Genomic DNA, 19,469 nt, shown 5'->3' on the forward strand with positions numbered 1-19,469 from the left:
GCGGTAGGGGAAAGACGCCTCTCCGACCCAATAACAACTGCTTTTGTGAGCCGAGAGCACACTAACCCCAGGGGTCGAAGAGACGTCCGTAGTCGCTCTAACGCGAATATAAAAGGTGACTAATTGCATTTGGGTTAACTTTTTGCTTTTTAAGTGTTTTATTACACATTAAAGTAATTAAGTGGGGGTTAGTCACCGAGCGACAGTACCAGCAGAGCGCGCAATTGGGGTGTGTGTAGGGTTAGATTAACTAACCCGGTGGAGCTAACAAACAGTTAGCCTCCACCTATAGGCAGGTAGTTGCGAAGCGGAAGTTCGTACTTCCTTAGAGTACGCGATACCTGCACACACCCACAAGCCACGCGTATTGTTGCCTTGTAAATAAAGGCGTAATTGGGTAGTTGGCGATAAAAATCGTAACACCCCGCTGGCGCCTTGGGCGATAGGAGGCGGTAGTGGTCGAATAGGGAAACTAACCTCAACCGTCACCTACGCCCCAGCATAAGCGTCATGGAGGATACCGCCGACGCGATAACCCGGTGGGCTTCGGAACTGCCTTCGACACAGCTGGACAGGTACCTGACGCAACTGGAGTTGCGAACAGATGGTCCTAAGCTGATGCAGGCAGTTCGATTAGCATATTGGTTGCTAGGCGAGTATATCGACCTAGACTTCCAAGGAGCGGCGTTGGATAGGGAGGCCACACAACCCAGGCGACGGAGTCGAGAGAGGTGGCTGGAGTCCAGGCGACAAGAGTTAGAAGCAGCTGATGCGGAGGATCTTGTCGCCCACCCACTCATGCTGTTATACAGGGATGAGGTGGTGGAGGCCAACCTGACGCGGACTCTCGCAGTCTATGACAACCTTGAAGAGGAGAGTCAGAGCGAGACGGGGGAGCGAGAGCCCGCGGAGGAAGGGGGGACCGGCGAGGTCAAGGGGCACACGGAGGGGGGTCGGTAGTGAGCACAAGGACTCCACCGGATCGCCGTATAGGCGAAGAGCTCGACGCTTTGAAAATGAGGAGCTACAACCTCAAGAAGAAGAAGAGGAACGGTGCGTGACAGAACGATTAAAAGAAGAGATCGAGCGCAACCGTGTCGGGATCAACCGCATACTTGAGATGCTGGAAAGGCACGACCAGGTATGCGCGCGGTGGAGCGACCAGGTGACCGCTCTGCAGGTGGAGGTCCAGCAGCTAAGGAACAGGGACCCCACCAATCGACGAACGGTCATACCAGAGCGGCCCCGGAGGACCGTGGACTTCCAATCCACGTATACGTGCCACTACGACCCAAGGGTACCAGGTAGTACCCCGGAACCCCAGCGACCGACCCCTGGCGAACCTCGAGAGGCTCCCCAAAGGCAGGTGCCTTCAAGGACGGAACAGCCACCGAGAAGAGGACCAAGAGACGCCGACATGGATGAAGGGCAGGCGACCCCTGAAGGATCCGCCTGGTACGACGCCAATGCGGTGTCGGGGTACTACGCGACTCGGGACGCGGGTAGGATTGTGAGAGGGTGGAAGCTGCGATACTCTGGCACGGCTTCAGAGTACGTAGACACCTTCTTGTCGAGACTAGAAGATCTACGCGCGGGTTCTGGGCTAACAGACGGCGAAATCTTGTGCTCGGTATCAGAGCTCCTCGAAGGCGTTGCGAGGACCTGGTACGAGCTTAACAAGCTTAAGTGGAGGAATTACGCCGACTTCGTGGCAGGCGCTCGACGTTGGTTTGGGTCGAGTGAGCTTCAGCAACAAAGATTGCTGCAAGAGGCCCAAGCCCGGCACCAGGAAAAAGGAGAGCTGGTACGAGAATATGCCTGCCACCTCCTCTTCATGTTAGCCCAGCTACGTCCGCCGTTACCAGAGCAGAGGCAGTTAGATTTGCTGTATGCAAATCTCCTACCCGCCATCCGGATGCAGCTGCGGAGGAATGCGTTCTCCAACGTGGACGAATTCCACGCCCGGGCGACCGAAATCGAGACCGCCTTGCGGGACGACGAGCGCCCGAGGACCAGGTTGGAGCCAACGTCCACGTTGTACCCCGAGCACATGGGGGTGTCAGCTAAGGCACCACCGCCCCGGGCAGGACCCCGTACGGCGGCCATGTCCAACAAGCCTCGGGGTAGGGATCAGCGGCAACCCGAGTCGCCGGTTAAAACCCCGGCCAAGAGACCCGAGGACCGGCCCACCAACGCTGCAACGCAGGCTACAGACCGTTTTGAGGATCTGTCGTCACAAATTGCGACCCTGCGACGAGATATGGACCGGTACTTTAAGGAGAGGAAGGCTAACTCTCCTAGGCGGCCGAAGGGTCGGCCGCAAGAAAAGGGGAGGACTAAAACCCCCCCAGGGTCTTCTGGCCAGCGACGAGAGGGTCAGCGGAGGAAAATAGATTACTCCCAACCGATCAAGTGCTCGTCTTGTGGCAAACTAGGCTTTACCAGAAGGTATTGCCCGGATTGCAACAAGGGAAACGGGCAGGGAAGCGGAGGACGGAGGTCCCCTCCGCGTCCCCAGTAAAGGTGACCTCTCGTCGCGGGTCGCTGGAACGGGGCAGGGGCCCGCCAGCGACCCCAGGGTTCAGGAAGGTCTCGCCAGGGATATCGGACCCTACGAGACCTGGCAGTGCGGTGGCGTTGGAGGCGACAGCGACCGAACAGATGCCTGATCGGGGTAACCGGGCATTTTGTATCCTCCAAGGGTACGGAGGCCGGATTCAGGTGGTGGAGCAGGGGTTTGAATGGGTCGGAGAGGAGACCATCAGACCCAAAAGCTCCAGGAGACCACCTGACACTCCGGAGGATACACCGGCGACCCAGACACCTGCGGGTGAGAGCACGTCGATACGAGTAGCGGCTGCCCAGGGCAAGAAGAGCCGTGAAAGCCTCCCGTCCACAGAGGGGAGAGAGACGGCGAAAGCTCCCCGCAGGTATAGACCCGAGGATGAGATCCGATGGTGGCTTCAGGTGGGGATAGGTGCCTACAAGTTAAGGGCACTCTACGACACCGGGGCCTCATCAACGGTAATGGGTCAACTCGGGCTTAGGTTGGCATCAGACATGGGGCTGGGCCTGGACGTCACGCGAGCGGGAGAAGCGAAGCTCGCTGACGGTCGCCCATGTCCCATCTTGGGTCATGTGATTTTCCCCTTCATAGTAGGGGGAATCACAAAAGATGTAAGGGTCGCTATAACGCCACTGCTGTCTGATGACTGCTACGTCGGCGCGAATTTCGTGAGGGAATTCAGCGCCAACCTGAACCCTGACACGGACCAGCTGTACTTGGCGAAAGCCAAAGTGGCGGTACCGTTGGAAGTGGCAAGCGTCACTGGTACGTCGTGCCTCGCACCTGTAGGCCTGGTAGAAGCCACGGAAGCACAGCGTCAAGAAGTGGCTAGCCTCATCGACGGATTAATTCCAGACGGAGGCGAGTGTTTAGGCTGTGCTGTGGGGGTCGAGCATGAGATAGACATCGGAGACGCTCGACCCTGTAAACAGAAATACTACCCGGTCTCAGATAGGGTGCGAGACGAAATGCACGCGCTGGTCAAGGCCATGCTGGACAACGACGTCATTGAACCAGCAACCAGCGGGTGGTCAAGTCCAGTGGTGATGGTTAAGAAGGCAGACGGCAAATACCGGTTCTGCGTGAATTACCAGAAGGTAAACGCAGTAACCAAGCCGGACGCCTACCCATTACCCTTCATGAGCGACATCCTGCGAAGGATCAGGGATGCGAAGTTCATCTCGACACTGGACTTGAGTAGCGCGTACCACCAGATACCTCTTAAAAAGGAATCGCGCCCCATTACGGCGTTCACAGTCCCTGGCCTGGGGCATTTTCAGTTCAAGAGAATGCCCTTCGGATTGTCCTACGCCGGCGCGACCTTCCAGAGGTTGATGGACAGAGTGATTGGCCCGGATTTAGATCCTTTCGCTTTTGCGTACCTCGACGACGTGATTATTATCTCGCCGTCTTTTGAGGAGCATAAGCGACACCTGGGATTGGTTTTACAACGAATCCTGGGTGCGGGCCTCACTGTGAATAAGACCAAAAGCCACTTCTGTAAGTCGGAAGTCAAGTACCTGGGGGTCCTAGTGAACCGTGAAGGGGTAAGGCCAGATCCAGAGAAGATCAAGCCCATCATGGAGTACCCAGTACCACGGACGATCAGACAGGTGAAGCGATTCATGGGGATGATGTCGTGGTATCGTCGCTTCATACCCGACTTCGCAACCATCGCTGAGCCGATAAACCGCCTGACGAAGAAGAGCATCCCGTTTGCGTGGCAGCAGGAACAGGAGCAGGCTTTCGAACGGTTACGAGACGCAATGGTCTCGGCACCGATCTTGCAGTCGCCAGACCCCAACGCGCAGTTCGTGTTACAAACGGACGCGAGCGATAGCGGGATAGGCGCGGTATTGACGCAAGAAGTCGATGGACTGGAGCGCGTAATTGAGTACGCCAGTCGCTCCTTAAACAGTGCGGAAAGGAATTATACGGTCTCCGAACGAGAGTGCCTGGCAGTAGTATGGGCTATCGGGAAGTTCCGGCCTTATGTTGAGGGGCACCACTTCAAAGTTATCACCGATCATAGTTGCCTTAAGTGGCTCCACAGTATGAGGAATCCTACAGGAAGGCTAGCGCGTTGGGCGTTAGCACTACAAGGCCATGTGTTCGATATAGAGTATCGAAAAGGAGACCTCAACGTGGTGCCAGACGCTTTATCTAGGGCCTATGAGGAGGGGGTGGTAGAAGTGGGTGCCATGACTCATCAGCCGGAAACTGCCGATGCCTGGTACCTTCAGAAGTATAGAGAAGTATGCCAGGATCCACATTCTCAACCTACCTGGAAGGTAGTCGGAGGGAGATTGTATCACTACAATCCGGCTGAGGAGAGCGAAGGGTCCATCGACAACGAGGAAGCCTGGAAGCTAGTGGTTCCTGCCGAGAAGAGGCATCAAGTACTTGAGGAGGTGCACGATGCGCCAGCAGTGGGACACCAGGGGAGAGAACGAACGTTCTCCCGGGCTAGGCACCTGTATTTCTGGCCAAAGATGTATGATCAGGTCAGAGAGTACGTGAGGAGTTGCCCGGTATGTCAGCAATGCAAGGCGGAGCAAAGGCCGCCTTGCGGGCTGATGGGTCGTCGAGAGGTCTCGCGACCCTGGCAGGTGGTGGCCAGTGACATTACTGGCCCCTTCCCGAAGAGCTCGAGAGGGTTCGAGTACATTTTGGTCTTTTTAGACCTGTTCACTCGGTGGGTGGAGTGCGTACCCGTACGTAAGGCCAACGGAAGGACCATCGTACGGGAATTGCACGAGAGGGTGGTAACCAGGTTTGGGGTGCCAGAGATTTTTCTTTCGGACAACGGGACCGAATTTAAAAACCAAGAGGTCGATGCCTACCTGTCGAGGAACGGCATCCGGCGCGCCCTTACCCCAGTTTACCACCCACAGGCAAACCCCACAGAGCGAGTGAACAAAACCCTCAAGGCCATGCTCATATCGTACGTGGAACGGGACCATAAGAGCTGGGACGAGCACCTGCCAGAGTTCAACTTCGCGTTGAACTCGGCAACTCACAGCGCGACAGGTTACAGCCCGGCCATGCTAGTCTTCGGCAGACAGCCCACTCCCCCCTCGACCTTTAGGAGGGCCCAGGATCAGTTGGCCCGGGAAGCCTCCGAGGGCCAAGAACTGACCGAATGGGGTGACCACATGCGCCAGTTACCCAATTTGTGGGAACGTGCTGGCTCTAAGTCCAGGGAGGAGGCGGCCCGTCAGGCGGTCTACTACAACCGGAGGAGACGTCAGGCCGACTTTAGGGTTGGGGACTGGGTGTGGAAGCGGAACCGCATCTTGTCATCCGCAGCTCAGGGCGTTTCGGCGAAGTTGGCGCCGAAGTATGCTGGTCCCTACGTAATTCAGGAGGTATGTGGGACGAATACCTATCGCCTAGGTAACCAGCAGGAAGAGTTGCCCGAGCTGATTCACGCCAAGGACCTCAAGCCCTATTTCGGTCCATTCTCAGATGAGGACATCGTGGAACCAGGAGGCGGGGACTCAGCACCGTTGGAGGAAGAGGAGTGCGTAGGCGACCCGCCAGCGAAGATCGAGGAATCCAGCGAGGATCCGATATGCGGGCGCGTCGCGAATGCAGCCCCCGCGAACGAGCGTGAGAAACCCGCGGCGGCTCCTGAGGTACCGATCGAGGCGCCGGCTAAGCGAGGCCGAGGTAGGCCGCGCAAGAACCCCACGTGCGAACCTCGGGAACCAGGTGGAGACGACCTGGATGGCAATGCGGTAAGGGGAAGGGGCAGACCACGTAGAACCGCTCAGCACGTGCGGAAGGTGGTACTGCCAGCTACCCCCGCAAATGGGCCATGTTCGCGAGGAAAGCGTCGGGGACCGGGACGTCCTCGTAAACAATAACGTCGAGCGTCACACGGCGACGGGTAGGTTAAGGGCTGAGCCTGAGAAATCCCTTGACCCCACTTCTTCTCTTTTACAGATGGAGAGGAAGCTGGTCATCAGTGAAGAGGCCCTCGAGACGGCCACCCAGCTGCTGCTCGACCTGGGATTGGGTCCGGGCGCCGATCGGCTGATCGGCGACCTTCGAAGGTTCGTCCGGGCCCAGGTCGAGGTGGCCGCTCGCGAGGGCCGATCGCGCCAGCGGGTGGACGACTTCCTTCGGGAAGGGATGAGGGCCCAAACCTCTAAGCCCGTGACCCGGGAAGCGTCCACCCAGACCGACGGTCCATCCGAAGAGGGCCGTCGGTCTCAGTCCACGACGGACCAGGGGGTGCAGACCCCAGAGCCGAACAAGCCGGCGACGGCTTACGGCTCCACCCAGTGCCCCAGGCCAAAGGAGGCCTGTGGCCAAGGGCAGTGGGTCTTTAACCACCCACGAGTACCCCAGCAGGTAGGCCTCGAAAACTCCTGGAGGCACGTGAGGTTGGGCCTCCAGGAGCTCGAGAACGCTTGGGAATTCGTCGGGGAACTCCAGCGCCAGGTACACGCACACCTGGGGGAGTTCCTCGACTTCCGCGGCGAACAGGAAATGCTGGGGGAGTGGGCTCCGGTAGTCCGGCGGCAGAGGGCCTACGGTGAGGCCCTCCTGCGCGTTGACCGGGGGCTGGAGTCCCCAGAGGCCGCGGGCCCGCCGGCAGTGTTGCCACCGGCGGCCCCGACAAGTAGGGACGCGGCCAGGACTCCGACCAAGCCCCCGACCAAGACTCAACCCAAGAGAGTCTCGGGGGCCCCCGGCGCCGGACAGGAGTTCATGGTCCGCGTGGACGGGTCGGTTTCCGACCCTACCGTGGTGGTGCGTACCATGGGGGGACGCACATCCGCCACGGTGGGCGGCGTCACATTTATCGCCGCCCCGGCAGCAGCAGCCGCGCCGCCCCAACAACCATCAGGAAGCCAGGGCCATGGGGCGGAGCCCGGCCTCATCAGACGACCGGGCAGGGGCTGCTACATCTGCGGCCATCCCGGGATCATGACCACGTCCAAGTGCCCCAACAAGTCGGAGCACTGGCGCTACCCCAGGCACAAGGCGCCAGGGGGCTCCGGCAGGTGACGTGGGGGGAGTGGTGGCCCGGGATGGGCAAATAAAGCTGTGTTTCATAGAGGATGGATTGTGCTGATTTCTCTCCTTTCCCAATCCTGTCCTTGGGGTCGCGAGTCAATGGGGTAGTTCGATCCGGTAGTTCGAAGCTAGGAGGGGGCTGCAACGATTATCGGAAATCGTAGACTCGCGCGAGGTAATGAGCGGCTAAACGAGAGTAGCCGCGCTTGGTTCGCGCGAGAGAGAGAGAGCGTAGGGGCAATGACCGGGAGGGGAGGCTCCGACCGGTAGTATGACTGTGCCACTCAGTCAGTTCGTGCGCCTAACCTATCTTCGAGCCGTTCAAGTTACGCGCGTGGTTTTGTTCCTGGTGAGATTGCGAACTTGCGTGGGTGTGCAGCAGCAGCAGCAGCAATAGCAGTAGCAGCAACTGCGATAGCAGCAACAGCAGCAGCATCAACAGCAGCAACATCAGTGGCGACAGCAGCAACAGCAATAACAGCATTCGAGGCGGTGCAGCGAGCAGCGTAGCGGCGTTCCAACGATTCGTCGTCCGGATACGGTTGGCCACCGTATCAACATCGTCCTTGCGGTAGGTGCACCTTCCCCTTTTTAATTGTTGTTACGATTTGCGTGCGAATCCGCGCAGCGAGCGCGAAGAATTTACTGTTGCGTGCGAGCAGGTAGTTCGCGGGAATCGCGGTATATTTTTTCTCTCTCTCGATCAGCGTGTGTTGTCATTCACGCGTGCGTGCGTTAGACTCTCGGCAGATTCCCCGTGTAATTGGTTTTATTAAATAAATCATCCCTTGGTTTCTATTTAAACGAGTTTCCGTTATTGTGTTTTCCTTTGTCCGGAGGTCGCGCCAGTGTTTATTTTCAGGGGATTCGAATTCGCCGGTTGCGAAGCACGAATCGAGCGATTATCGATAGACGAGAGTCGATGACTTAGGTTCCGGTGGCGGCCGCACGAGCGCTACTAGTAAGAGCGACAGCGCCGCCAAGCGGCGAGTTGGGGGAACCCAACTCGGAACAGCGAAGAGACTCTGCGCAGGCGCACTCCGAGGCAAGGTAGGTTATTGTGCTTTGAGCATATAGATAACAAGGCTTCGTCTAGTTGAAATAAGGGCACTTTCTGGAGATTATCGACTAAACGACAGCCTGTTACAATACTTAATATTTTTGCAAAGAAACAAGGCAAAAAAATTGAGCCCTTGCTCGTTTTAATTGCACCCCTCTTACTTTTTCAAAATCATTAATATATATATTAAAATCAACAATCTAATTTTACTGTATGTTCTTTCCAATAACCTAATAACCCAATAATCTATTTGGAAAGTTTTTAATTTTTTTTGGGACAATTGAAGGGATTCAATTAAAATAATGAGCATTTTTGGAGGGTTCAATTAGAGATATTTTGTATGATATTTTTTATTTTCACTGTCCATTACACTTTGCCGGCTGAGGCAAGGGTGGTACTGGTGTGTGGGTCTGAGGAAATTATAAGGTTATTACAGGTAGCACAATGTTTGATCAATGCATATACATATAAATAAAGTCATTTATATCTTTGATATGTTTATATCTAAAAATATGTTGGTATAATATTTACTCTAACTGAAAAGGGAAGACAGTTTTTTAAGTATTTGTATTTTATAAAACACTTCGAAGTCATTTCAGCAATATAAATATTTTATTATTTAGTAACTATATGATATAGTAAATAATATTTCATTTAAGAACAGGAAAAGATTCTTTTGTAATAAACTCAAAACTTTAAAGAAAATGGTAATTTCTTAATTTATGTTCTTACAGACTTAATTTATGGATAATCTAAAGCCTTTGGGACTAATTTTTTGTCATTTTTATTTACTAAAATTGTTTTCACCGTAGTTAAAATATATTTTTCAATTAAAAATTATTATATATTTATTTTAACCTATATTCTTAATTTTATATATACAATTTTTATAAGATAATTTTATGTAAAAGTAAAAATTTGTTTTGGATTTCAACAATTTTCAATTGAAAAACTTATTACATAGTTGATGTTGCTTATGTTAAAACAAGTGTTTTTCATCATTATATATATTTTAACCAATCTTTTCATCAGTATCTTTTTTTTTGCTTTAGTTTCAAATAAAGTTTAAATTTCATAACTAAACCTAAGCCTTGAAATATTGATTATTCTAATTATTGCTTATTTGTGTAAAAGATTCAAAGTTAATTGATTGTTTTAAATCAATATAATGCAAGTTGATCTGCTGTTATGTAAAACTTTGTAATCAAAATAGAATATTTTTATCTATAATTTGTTATAATTAAAATGTTAACGGCAAGAGTCTATTTTTAAAATAACTTGTCAATTATGACTTATGTAATATACTCTTAGCTATTCTCTTTTTTCCATACACATACATACATACACATAGTACATATATTATTAAGCAATATATATTTTTCAGTGGTAAATTGGTGTAAAAATTAATCAAATAGTATAGTTAAAAATGTTTTCACCAATAAGATTAATCAATAACACTAATTTATCAAAACATCATTTGGAATATGGTACTATATTGCAAGAAGCACTATTTATTCACTTTGATAAACCATATAAGGCTCCAGACATGCCATTATTGTTGAAGCAAGAAAATGATACAATTGATAAGTATTTTTGTCAACAATGTGGTGACTCGTAAGTATCATCTATAAGTCATCAAATTATCAACTAAATGTTTTAGATTTTACAAATTAGCTAATGTCCACGGTATATCAGATTTAACAATGTAATTACAATATTTAGCTTTTTCTATTATTAATGATAATTATCATTGAATAAAAATTCTCTTGCTTAGCTTGAGCAGCCAAACCTTAAAATTTGGACTACAGATAGATTCTTAAAAAAAATTTATAAATAAAGAATCATCCATTATTGATCTGACTTTAATATATAATATTTTATATTAAATATATAAAATATTTAAAATATAATGTGGTGTGTTATGGTATATAGCTCTTATATGGGTATTACAAAAAAGTAAAGTTAAATTTAGGTCTTTGATATTTGTTAATGATCTTAATATTTGACTTATTATTTTCATAACTTCGAATAATTTTTATATTGAATGTGATTATAATGATATTGATTATGATAACATCCAGATAAAGTGTACATAGTAACTATGTACAGTTAACTTGTTTTCTGGAATTTTGATACGAAAGATACTAAACTAACAAACGTATTGTTAAAATATTCCGTAATAATTGTCTACATGGTTTGCTGGTACATTACCGGATTTGAATTTTGGTAATGTGTTGGGTACCTTGCTGGTATGACTTAAAAAATTAATTATGAAAATAATATTCATTCAAAATTAACGTCATTCTTGGAACATTCTTATAAGGTTCCCGATCAATTTATGCAATATATGGCGGTATCTCTCATTGTGGCAGAAATATAATATGGTTAGTATGTATACAGTTTCCAAACTATATGTTATATTAAGAAATATGAAGAAGTGAAATAATAACAATTATGCTCGATACTATAAATATCTATCTATGTATAAATATATACATGAATTTGTTAAAATAAAAAATATTTTACTTATTAATCACATTTGGATATGTACTCAGATCGTTTCAACAAGGTAGCCAGTACATTTCCGAATTTCGAATCCGATAACGTAACGGCAACCATTTAGGTACTTGCGGAATATCCTAGCAATCATATTTTAGCGGAGATTGTCGCGTATGCCCTTTAGTGCTGAAGTTCTAGAATACAAGATACTAGGACGTAGCTGCATTAATCGATGTTCTCTCAGTATATGTCGTTGAATAATTTTTTCGAAAAGAACCCTTATGATTACACAGGCCGACAGTTTTTAGACCCAGAGACCAGACATAGTGTAATCTAAGGAATTTGATGCGCTGAATCTGAATCTGGCCTCAGAATTAATCTAGCACCCTCAATTTCTGAAATATCCTAACCTAAAAGTGCAAAAGAGACTGTTTTTCGTTGTTTTTGAACTCTTTTTCACGTTGCTAATTTCCATTGTAGTCAAAAACTGGAAAAAGCATTGGAAATGGCAAGTTGTCTACTTCCAAAAACATAGCCTAATTTTTTCAATTAAAATTTTTGAAGCGGAGATATCGTTCTTTGAAATAAAGAAAATTTGAATTTTTCATGGTACTATAAACTACATGAAAAATGATCTGAGGTGTGTAAAAGTAGATTAATAATTCATATATAATCTGCAAATTCTAGTTAATAATGCAATCTACTCAGACAACACCTACAATCTTAAACAATTGATAAATTCAAAATGTCTTTGGCGTTAAGTCATGAACCCCAATTGCTGAGTTATCCAATAACGTAAAACATACATGAAACAAGAATTGTGAACATTCAAAGTCACAAATAATATGAATTCTTTACATTCCGACAGGTTAACGTCAAACCCAAACCTCAAGAACTATAGATTCCTTACACCCATGACAGTCTAACCCCCAAGTCAAACTCCAAGAATCCTACACTTTTTTTTATTTCAAAGAACGATATCTCCGCTTTAAAAATTTCAATTGAACAAATTAGGTAGCGTATTTGAAAGTAAACAGCTTGCCTTTTTGAATGCTTTTTTCAGTTTTTGACTAAAATGGAAATTAGCGATGTGAGAAGAGTTCAAAAACAGCGAAAAACAGCCTTTTTTGCACTTTTAGGTTAGGATATCTTAGAAACTAAGGGTGATGGATTAATTCTGAGGCCAGATTCGGATTCAGCGCATAAAATTCCTTCGATTATACTAGATCTGGTCTCTGGGTCTGGATTTCGTCAAATTTTGTCGGCCTTAGTTATCATTTACCGTCAATGAGTTGCTTCAATGTTACTTCTTGTGATACTTCTGAGGCCATAGTGGTGATGTGGAGGCTGGTGCTTGGATTGGATGAGCTAACACCCTACTAAAAATTCTTACATTAGTTCTAATATAAGAAACATAGCTAAATCCCGTAGGATGTTTTCGCCTCGTATTTCTTATGTTTGAACCTGTTCTCATGCTAGATCCGACGTAAAAAATATATAAAAATAACTCGTATTCTATTCTCATGAAAGATCTGACGCATGAAACTGTCTTTACATATGATCTGATGTTGGATATTTTTTAAAAAGTTATAAATATATATTATTGACAATTTACTTGCCACATTGAAAATGAAACGAATAGAAGGAGCGCATGCTGTCTATAGTTCTAACTTGAGGATGCGTGCTCTCTCTCTCTCTCTCTCACTCACTCCTACGCTCTAGCTAAGCGTGGCCCACAGTGCGCTGAGGGGAGCGTATCCTATCTATAGTCAATGCGTGCTCTCTCCATGAAGGGAACTTCACTTAATACCATAGCTGTTTTCGTGAGAATGCTAGAGACTACGAATGCAGTCGCTCGACTGACAACCTGGAGATGTTCCTCCTAAACATCTCTGCTAGGAGAGAACCTTATTCCCATCCGTTCGCTCTTTCTTGCAATCGTTATGATTATTTTATTATTTAAATAAGTACACATTTTATTATTTATTTAATATTTATTATTTTTAATTATACATTGAGTAGAGTACACTTTGTCTATAATCTTTATGTTCAGTGTCTGACATAGCTACTTTTAAATATTCAATTGAATTTTTATATGAATTATAGTCATCTATAAATCTTTCGACTGTATCGATCCCTTTTGATTTTGCTTGTTTTTGTCTTTCCATCATCCAATCGTGTATCTTATGTGTATTTACCGCAGCACATACTATATTCTCGCGATTTGACTATGATATATGCATGATGATTTAAATTTAAGACTTAAATCTTCCAATCGCGGACATCTCATTTCAGTTTCGATATCTAAAATATTTCTGTAATTAAAAAAAAAAAACTAATTAAATTAGAAATTAGAATTTTGTACTATTGTATATTATTTGAACCTACTTGTGACGAGAGCAAGCAGTACGCTTGCTCCTCGTCTGCCCTCCTTCTCTCTCTCCCTCTTATGGCTCGGCATGGCGACGTGGTCAGCGTTCGGCGCATATATTTATTGCGCCTAACCACTGGCCTTTATGTTTTTCCAGCCGCCGAAGATTGCCGAGCAAGGTTGAGAGCGCCCGAAGAAGCAAGAGCGCAGCGACTATGAGGTAGAGAGAGACAGAGAGAGACATGCAAACTTTATTATAACCGATTTTGTATTTGTTTGTCTGAATAGATTTAAGTTGTATGTTCTAATTAAGGAAAATTATTTATTCATTCGACTTATGCTCTTGTTCCCCGATTGTTAAAGAGCGAAAGTGCCTCTCTTACTCTCCCCTTAATAAATTGGTGATGTCAGTGCCGAATAAGGCGCTGCCCCCGTTACATGGCATCCCTTGTGGGGAGATTAACAATCGGGTAATAATAGAGAGAAATGGTCAAGCGGTAATGGTTTTTTTTTTTAAGAAGGGAAAAATAATTTGTTAGCTAAGGGCAAAACGCGCGTGCTATGAACTTTTTTTTAGAAGGAATTTGTTCGTTGTTCTCTCGGATTGTTTTGTTTTGGGCTACCGGCGACCTTTTCTTATCGGGGAGTCGGGTAGCCGCGCGTGCGTCATTGAGCCGTTCGAGCGCTAGAGTTCGACACATTTTAAGTTTCCTATTTCTTAGAAAGTAAAACTTTGCCTTGCTGTTTTATTTTGTTTTGTAATATTTTCCAGTAAGTGGACACATGTATATATTTACGGTTTTTTTCTTTGGCTTATGCAAGGCGATTCCTCGCCGGCTCAGAGCCTAGAAAGAATCGGTCTTATTATTTGGCAGTAGTGTCGAATTACATAGATCGTGGTTGAGACACGTTCGTTCTTGTAGCTCGTATTTCAGTCTCTTAAAAAAAAAATTTTAATTTTTTTTTTTTTAGACGCAAAATGTCATTAGCGTGTAGAGACAGAATCGTCTTATGCAGAATATTACGCGATGTGCACGCGAAAAGATTAAAACGTAAAATTGACTCAACAGAGCAGGCCGTTCTGTTAGAGTTGATGCGCTATCGCGGATTGACTTTGTGCGGCGATTTAGAAGAGTTACGGGACCGGTATTTCGATTTATGTTGGTGAAAAAACGACCAGATTTGCGGCCGCCGTTGCATTCTAATGATTTCGCATCGGGCCGAATCCCAGACTTGTCATGCGACGAGCAGCAAGAAACAGCGGCGGACAGGGCGCAGAGCGCAGATCTTGGCGATGAGCTCGCGACGGCTGTGACGCCCTTGGCGACTGAATTAACGCGCGCGAGAAAGCAGGAAGCGAGAACGCGTTGCCACCGGCGACATGCCTACCGTCGGTTAGCGCGACCGGACGCGCTCGCGAGCAAGAAGCCAGAGATCGGGGTGAATGTAGTACTGGGGCGCTAAGCCAAATCTGGGGAGCTTTAACTGCTGTTCCGCGTTGGATTTATAGGCGCGAGGTTAGACAGGGCATCACGGATGGTGCGAATGCAGTTTTTAGGGTCGAAAGAGAAGCGATGCACAGTAGGTCGGCCCAGGCCGAGCAGCAAGCTTCATTGCCGTCTCAGGCCAGGTCGTCTGGCAACCGTGCGGCGCTAAACGTGCCCGCGGCTGGAACTGAGCAATCGACACATGCGAGCGCATCAATTAATAGAGCAGGTAGTGCGCTTATCAGCACTGATTTCAGCAAATCAGTGAGCACAAGGTACCAAGCGCCAAGGATAAATTCGTGGGTGGAAAATTGGGAACGCGAAGTACAAACTGCTATTAAAGATGAAGCGCAAATACCAGCTCTGTCGAATAAAGGCTCGGTAATAGAAAGAGAAAGTGTAATTAGTGTAAGGCGACCTAGGCTAAAGCAAGTAAAAAAAAAGATAGAGAGCGTTAGTACGAGCGATACATGCTCGAATTTTTCGGATACGGATAGTGATGAGAGCCGTCGAAAAAGAAATCGCAGCAAAAGAAAAGTTAAGTAAAAAGGGGCGCAAAACAGGAAGGCGAAGCTGCCGGGCCGCGGCTGATAGGCAGCAGCCGCCGGCGGCAAGCCAACCTGCAAGAGAAACCGCGCCGGCTCAATTTAGTGCGCAGGCTTCGTTAGCCTCGACTGCAAATGCAGCCCCTAGCTTTATTCCACAACAACGCGATCAGAATAGTGGCGCGTCTAGGAATATTTCTAATAGACCATTCACAGGGGCATGTTTTAATTGCAACGCGATAGGACACAGAAGGGCGCAATGCCCGGTGGCTCGAGTCAACCCACTGGTTGTCTGTTACAAATGTCGGCAACAGGGACATTATGCCAATAGTTGCCCGACTCGATCTACTGAGCGCGCGCCGACGTGTCAGGTCTGTGGTACGGTTGGTTTCGTTTTTAGAGATTGCCCTACTTGTAATCAGGCCAGGCAGAGAAACATCTTGGCGGGAGCCGTCGACCGCTCGACAACTCCTGCCTAAGATGGATCGAGCGGGCCCTTCAGGTAGAGAGAGTGCTTTGCGCAAGAGGCAAGGGTACCGTGGTTGAGGCGAGAAAGGAAGGCGAGAACAAGGCAAAAAAATTGCCAGTTCTTCGCATCTTTCTCGGATAGCATATTCGATAAGCGTGAAAATGAGGATGTGAAAGTCAAGTGTGCATCTAGAGTAGATGGTAAGAGTTTAGCAGAGGATAGAAATTAGATTGTAGATTTCAAAAGTTTACGAAATAGAGTAGGGAAAGTTGCATTTGAGAGTGAGCTGCCGAGTTTGACTTTAGACAGGAACCGAGCGCAGAGTAGCGTAGCCGTAGATTTCCCCAGTAAGACCAGCAATGGTCCCGAACAGGTAAATTCTCGCGACTCGGTACAGGAAGGCGCAGAAGGTTTCTGCAATAGTCAAAATGCTAAAATACAGAAAGTTTTACCAGACACAAATGCGCGAGATGCGATCGATCATGGTAGAAATTCTTTGGCGGGTAGTTCGCTCGAGAAGTGCCTAGCGAGGCAAACTGAGTTGCCGTCGCTGCGCATGAATGCGAGAGAGACAGGTTCGAGTATTTCGCCCACGGTTGGGCAGGCTTCGGAAAAGGCCGTTGCTTTAGGAAATCAGGGTGAACCTGTGAAAGAATCTGTTGGTAAGGAAACGAGCTCAGGCGCTGTGCTCCCGTCGGAGCGGGCTGCGACAAAGGTCATGGTCACGCGCGATAGAAGTGGGCTTGTTGATAGTAGGGTTTTGTTGTTTGGACGTTCGGTCGTCGGTGCCGACGCACCTTCCGTTTTAGTGAGGGGAGGGTCTGAGTGGAACTCAGAAATCCCGAAGAAAACGGCAGATGAATCAGATGCAGCGTTAGTCGCTGTAGTAGAGAATAGGTTCTTTATTAAGGTCGACATAGGCGGGAAAGTCTATACAGCGCTGCTAGATTCAGGTGCACAGGTATCAGTGGTAGGGCCGAATCTTGGCTTACGGTTTAAGGACCGGTTAAGGCCACCTACGATATTCGTACAGGGTATCTCAGGTGAGAAACCGCGAACGTGGGGGGACTTAAAGCTAAGTATGGAAATTGGTGGCAGGACTGATTGGTTGATTGCGACGGTAGTATCTACACTTAGGCACGACTTGATTTTAGGTGCAGATTTTTTTTTTTTTTTTTTTGGAATAAATGGGATATTAATATCAACTACGGTAATCGCGCTTGGCGGGCAGATGACCAAGGCGATTGGTTTCAGGTAGCAGAGTAGGATAGTAGAGAAGTGGATGTTTACGCCGAATGCGCGGGTTTGAGTAAATACGAGAAGGCTCAGAAAGAGACAATCATGGCGCTCGTTCGACGGATTGTCCCGGAACCTGGCGAATCACCAGCGGTCATCAGGGTTATCGAGCACATTATCGACGTAGGCGATGCGCGCCCGATAAAGACGCCGATGCGCCGAATGTCGCCTCCAATATTAGCATTTACGCAGAAAGAAACCATGCGGCTATAGAAAGCGAAAATAATTAGGCCATCGAATAGTCAATGGTGTAACGCGCCGGTGATCGTGCGTAAACAAGACGGTGATTATAGGTTTTGCCTCGATTTTAAACCTGTAAATAAGGTGACGAAAGTAGACGCGTATCCGATGCCTAGCATTGACGCTATTTTAGATAGGTTGCGCGGAGCGGTTTACCTGTCGAAAATAGATTTGCGAGCGGCGTTTTGGCAAATTCCGTTATCTGAAAATAGTAAACAATATACAGCGTTTGCGGTTCCAGGTTCAGGATTATGGGAATTCGAGCGAATGCCGTTTGGATTGGTTAACGTGCCGGCTACTTTCACGCGCCTCATGGACGCACTTTTCGGTCCAGAGTATGAGCCGCATGTTTTCTGGTATCTTGATGATCTGTTGGTGATTAATGCAGATTTTGAGAGCCATATGTTATGGTTAGAAAAGGTTTTGAAGCGATTGGTAAGTGTAGGACTAGAAATCAATTTAGAAAAGTCTGATTTCTTTTGCACTGAGGTAACCTACTTAGGGTACAGGTTAGACTGTGAGGGCTTGCGTCCGGATGGTGATAAGGTAAAGTCGATAGTTAAGTTGGATACAAAGGCATGGGAAGATAGGCTATTACGTTTGAATGCGTTGCGCGACTTAGTAGCCAAGCATATTGACGAAGCACAGGAAAAGCAAAAGAAGTACTACGTTAAAGGTAGGCGACGAGCTCTTTTCCAAGTGGGTGATTTGGTTCGGCGCAAAGTGCATACGCTTTCGAATGCAGCGGCGGGCAAGAACGCGAAACTTGATCCGAAATATGACGATCCGTTTAAAATCGTTCTGGTAATCTCGCCCGAGATTTATGAATTGGCCACGAATAGCAAAAACATCGCACCACTAGAGTACATGTTTCGGAGATTAAGCTTTACATACCGCCACGGAAAGTAAATGCGTAATTTTTTTTTACGAATATTTATTATTTTAGAGTTGGAATTGCTATGATGGCGTGCGGGGTTGGTCGATTCTTCGGTGAGAGAAGTTTGTTCACTTTGTTGTAAGGATTTAAGTTTAGATTTTGGGGATGAAGAGTTTGCACTTGGTTCTATCTGGGTGTTATTAGAATAAATTTAAGTTATAGAATAAGTTATGATTAAGAAATTAATTAAGGTTATTATTTTGTTTAGCGTTTAGCGCTGGCTGCAAGTTGCCGGTCGAGAGAGGAGAAGGGGGAAGAGAGTCAGGCCGCAGTGAGCTTTGGCCTTGGGAGGGGGTGTGACGAGAGCAAGCAGTACGCTTGCTCCTCGTCTGCCCTCCTTCTCTCTCTCCCTCTTATCGCTCGGCATGGCGACGTGGTCAGCGTTCGGCCCATATATTTATTGCGCCTAACCACTGGCCTTTATGTTTTTCCAGCCGCCGAAGATTGCCGAGCAAGGTTGAGAGCGCCCGAAGAAGCAAGAGCGCAGCGACTATGAGGTAGAGAGAGACAGAGAGAGAGAGAGAGAGTTAGCGGGCATGCTAGAGTGCGCGTCTATGCACGCACTATGCAGGTTTGGGCCGGCGTGTGACGCGCGACCAATTAGCGCTTTTGTCGCACGCCGCCTAATGAGTGGGCTTGGTGGGAGAGCCCGGCCAGAGTGCGAATGCTCACCATGCGTCAAGTCGCGTGAGGTAGTTCCCGGAAGAAAGTTAAGGAGAGAAGTTGGAAGTAGCAGCGCAATGAGAGAAGAAGAAGTACACGTGCAGCAGTGACCAGACCAGGGCGAGCCGAGGCAACGTGTGGCGACAACACCTGCAGCAGGGCATTCAGTGTCGCCCTCGCCACCGTGCACGGCATGACTTCCAGTGGGTTCACCACGGGCTACCCGGAGGAAGACGTCCAGCCAGCGGCCAGGTCAACTCCCCGTTGCCGGCTCATCGCCAAAGACAAAGGTCAGGTTATCTCTCTCT

General features: G+C 47.8%; 1 protein-coding gene across 3 annotated transcripts in view; it reads left to right on the forward strand.

Moving 5' to 3' along the window:
- The first annotated feature begins 9,106 nt into the window (after nt 1-9,106).
- LOC131674380 (uncharacterized) overlaps nt 9,107-19,469 on the forward strand; it is a 107,941-nt gene continuing 97,578 nt past the window's right edge. For 2 of the 3 annotated variants that reach the window (XM_058953059.1, XM_058953142.1), the window contains exons 1-2: nt 9,107-9,361; nt 10,039-10,268. In XM_058953059.1, coding sequence (XP_058809042.1) covers nt 10,081-10,268 — 188 coding nt within the window. In that variant the 5' untranslated portion in view covers nt 9,107-9,361; nt 10,039-10,080. Of the gene's footprint in view, nt 9,362-10,038; nt 10,269-19,469 lie in introns of those variants that run through there. The other variant, XM_058953218.1, reaches the window with a different exon arrangement.

The sequence above is a fragment of the Phymastichus coffea genome, unplaced genomic scaffold (assembly GCF_024137745.1).
Source record: "Phymastichus coffea isolate CEN01 unplaced genomic scaffold, Cenicafe_Pcof_1.1 PCOF00001, whole genome shotgun sequence".
Taxonomy (NCBI): Eukaryota; Metazoa; Arthropoda; class Insecta; order Hymenoptera; family Eulophidae; genus Phymastichus; species Phymastichus coffea.